This window comes from Panicum virgatum, chromosome 7N (assembly GCF_016808335.1).
Source record: "Panicum virgatum strain AP13 chromosome 7N, P.virgatum_v5, whole genome shotgun sequence".
Classification (NCBI taxonomy): Eukaryota; Viridiplantae; Streptophyta; class Magnoliopsida; order Poales; family Poaceae; genus Panicum; species Panicum virgatum.
The window spans coordinates 42,884,385-42,887,623 of NC_053151.1; the positions used below are offsets into that span (position 1 = coordinate 42,884,385).

Consider the following 3,239-nt stretch of genomic DNA (forward strand, 5'->3'; position numbering starts at 1 on the left):
CTAAAAAATTAAGAGACTTGTTGGGCTGTGAAGAGGCCACTAGGGCCATGGCCCATTACCACCCCTACTTGCAGTCCAACTTCGCCTGCTCATTTCAGACCTTTTTCCCCTGCTTTCTTCTGCAAGCGTTCGTTACTAGTGGCTGTCCTCCTTGGTTGAGCTGCGTGGACGAAGCACCTCCAGAATCCATATGAGGCCGGTGATTTTTCACCACATTTTGTTTGCCCAAAAACCCGCGCTTCTTTCACTTGCAGGGTAACTGCAACTCCACGTAATAATACTGGTTTCAAACAAAAACTTCTGAAGGCTCTCCTGAGCTTTCTGTGAGAAGGGAGATGACGTGGCCACACCCTACCCATGCGTAGCAGCCGTTTCAACCAGGAGCTGCCTGTGAAAATCAGCCGCGCCCCCTCGCAGGATAAGGTGCCGGGGCGTAAACAGGGTGGGTTCTTCCACTCCCAGCCTCTAGTTCTTCCCTCCAGAGGTGATGGCCAAATGCTACTCCGATTTGCCCCCGATCCCGCCTCTGCTTCCGTCGCGAAGAACGCCGCCGCAATCCCACGCCTCCCAGTGCGCGATCAGGCGGCAGCTCGCGTCCTTCGTGCTCCACTGCTCCAGGTCCTGCGCTTCCCCTCTCCTCGAGCCCAAAAACCTGCCCGATGAGTTCCCCGCCGTGCCGGCGCCGGCACCGCTGCCGGACGCAGCCCCGAAGCTCGGCATATCCAATAAGTTCATCCGGGGCCTCTGCAGCGACCCGCAGACCGAGCAGCTCGCCTTCGAGTGCTACCGGAGGGCGCTGCTGCAGCCGGGGTTCCTGCCGGAGAAGAAGACGGCCAACGCGCTGACCGTGCAGCTGCTCAGGGCCAAGCAGTGGGGCTCGCTGGAGCTGCTGGTCCAGGACATGGGCGCCCACGGCGTGCTCCCGGAGAAGCGGACGTGCGCGCGGCTCGTCGCCTGCTGCATCAGGGCGGGGCGGTTCGGCCTCGCCGACGCGGTGCTCGCCGTCCTCGAGGCCAGGAAGGGGGCGCCCGCCGTGATGGCCTTCGGCGCGGCCATGCAGGCGTACAACAAGCAGCACATGTACCGGAGCACGGTGCTGCTGTACGGGCAGGCGAGGGCGGCTCGCCTGCCGCTGGGCGCCGCCGCCTACCGCGCCGTGATGGCGGCGTGCGGCGCGCTGGGCGAGCCGGACATGGTGGCGTCGCTGTTCAAGCTGTACAGGTCCCAGAAATGGTACCCCTCCGACGGCTGCGTGGAGGCGTACGCCATCGTCTGCGACGCGCTGGGGAAGGCGGGCAGAGCCCTGGACGCGCTGCGGAGCCTGCGGGAGATGGAAGCCGACGGGCTCTCGCCAAACGCCGCGACCTACTCCTCCGTCATCGGCGCCCTGGCAGATGCCCGGGAGAAGGCGGCGGCGGAGGACTTGTACCACCAAGCCTGGGACAGCAAGATGCTGGGGGATCCCGACATGTTCCTGAAGCTGACCGTGATGCACGTCGAGGTTGGTGTGGTGGAGGAGACGATGGAGGTCGCCAAGGACATGAGGCAGATCGGCTTGAGGGTCACGGACTGCATCCTCTCCACAATCATCAATGGCTTCGTGAAGAGGAGAGGCCTGAAACCAGCCATCAGAGCGTACGACAAGCTGGTGTTCATCGGGTGTGAGCCTGGGCAGGTCACCTACGCCTCCGTCATCAACGTGTACTGCCGGCTTGGCCGGAGTGACAGGGCAGAGGCCATCTTCTCGGAGATGATCGGCCGAGGCTTCGACAAGTGCGTGGTCGCCTACGGCAACATGATCTCTATGTACGGCAAGATCAGGAGAGCATCCGAGGCCATGAAGCTGCTGGCCATGATGAAGCAGAAAGGGTGCGAGCCCAACGTCCTGGTGTACAACTCCCTGCTCGACATGCACGGCCGGCTCGGGAACTCGAAGCAGGCCGAGAAGCTCTGGAAGGAGATGGTGCGGCGCAAGGTTCGGTCTGACCGGATCAGCTACACGGCCATCATCCTGGCGAACAACCGGGCAGGGGAGCTGGACCGGTGCATCGAGCTGTACCAGGAGTTCAGGGAGACCGGAGGGAAGGTGGACAAGGCCATGGCTGGGCTCATGGTGGGGGTGTTCTCCAAATGCAGCCGGTTCAACGAGCTCATCGAGCTGCTCAAGGACATGAATGGCACCAAGCTGGACCGGAGGCTGTACATGACCGTCCTGCGAAGCCTCAGGGATGCGGGGCTGGAGGTCCATGTGAAGTGGCTCCAAAGTAACTTCACGTTCGTGGAAGAGAAAACCTGATGCCAGGTGCCACGAGTTCTTCCTGGCTTCTTGCTCTGAATACTCAGCACCGGAGTACACCGAGCGTCTAAGAAAGGCATTGCTCTGTAAATGGAAGCTGAAAAAAATAGGTAAATATTTGCTTTGCCTCAATGCTCTGTGTTTCGAAGCTTGTATGCTATTGTTGCTCAATTTCGACCTTCTTTGGCTCAAGTGAATAGCAATGTAAATGTATTTTAAGGATGCCAACTTTGTACCAGTAGTAATCTGATCGATTCCAGAATTCTTGAACAGATTGCCAAGTTCAGTAACTCTGCATAAGCCGGATTTATTGAAATTGTTGTACCATAGCCACTTTGGGAAAATGTAACTTTGTATCTATCATGAAAATTTCATATTACATGGGTACTGTCTATACGAAAGTAACATGTTTTATATCATGATGATTGTCATGTTTGCTAGTTTGTTGACTCTTCTTGCTGCCGCTACTTCCCTGTAGCTTTCCGTTTTACTGCCATCGCTTCTTGTAACAAGTACATGAACGCTCGTCGTCCAAGCGTGCCGAGGTGGTTCTGATGCGCCGCTTCAGCATCATATCGGAGCAGGCGGCAGCGAATAGCGAGTCCAAGCTGGCGTACACGCAGTTGTACTCCGAGAAGTTTAACGCTGATCACCACGAGGCGGTTAGGGAGCTGCTACCAGCTCTACGCTGCGCTGACCCGGCCCTTGGCTTGACAGCCCGAGCGAGTGTTTCTGGTTGCTGCTTGGTGAATGACCATCAAGCTTTGGATCAACGCAGGCGCCACATGCCTTGGTTGTTTGAGACGGGAGTAGTTTACATTAGGGTTGGCCCGTCTAGACATATGTAACTCTTTTTATTTGCACGTGCGGTGCTCTTGTCTGTCAGCGTGAGCTTCCTAGCTCTGCATCGTTGCAAACTTTTTTTTTCTTAATACAATGATGT

At 57.4% G+C, this 3,239-nt stretch overlaps 1 protein-coding gene across 1 annotated transcript; it reads left to right on the plus strand.

Annotated features, from left to right (window-relative positions):
- The first annotated feature begins 397 nt into the window (after positions 1–397).
- Positions 398–2,715, plus strand: LOC120682305 (pentatricopeptide repeat-containing protein At5g13770, chloroplastic-like). Its single transcript, XM_039964137.1, has one exon. The coding sequence runs from the start codon at positions 488–490 to the stop codon at positions 2,294–2,296; it is 1,809 nt and encodes a 602-aa protein (XP_039820071.1). The 5' UTR covers positions 398–487; the 3' UTR covers positions 2,297–2,715.
- The last annotated feature ends 524 nt before the right edge of the window (positions 2,716–3,239 follow it).

What these genes read in the sequence shown, in the direction of transcription:
- LOC120682305 (XM_039964137.1), top strand. Translation starts at nt 488, where the DNA reads ATGGCCAAATGCTACTCCGATTTGCCCCCGATCCCGCCTCTGCTTCCG.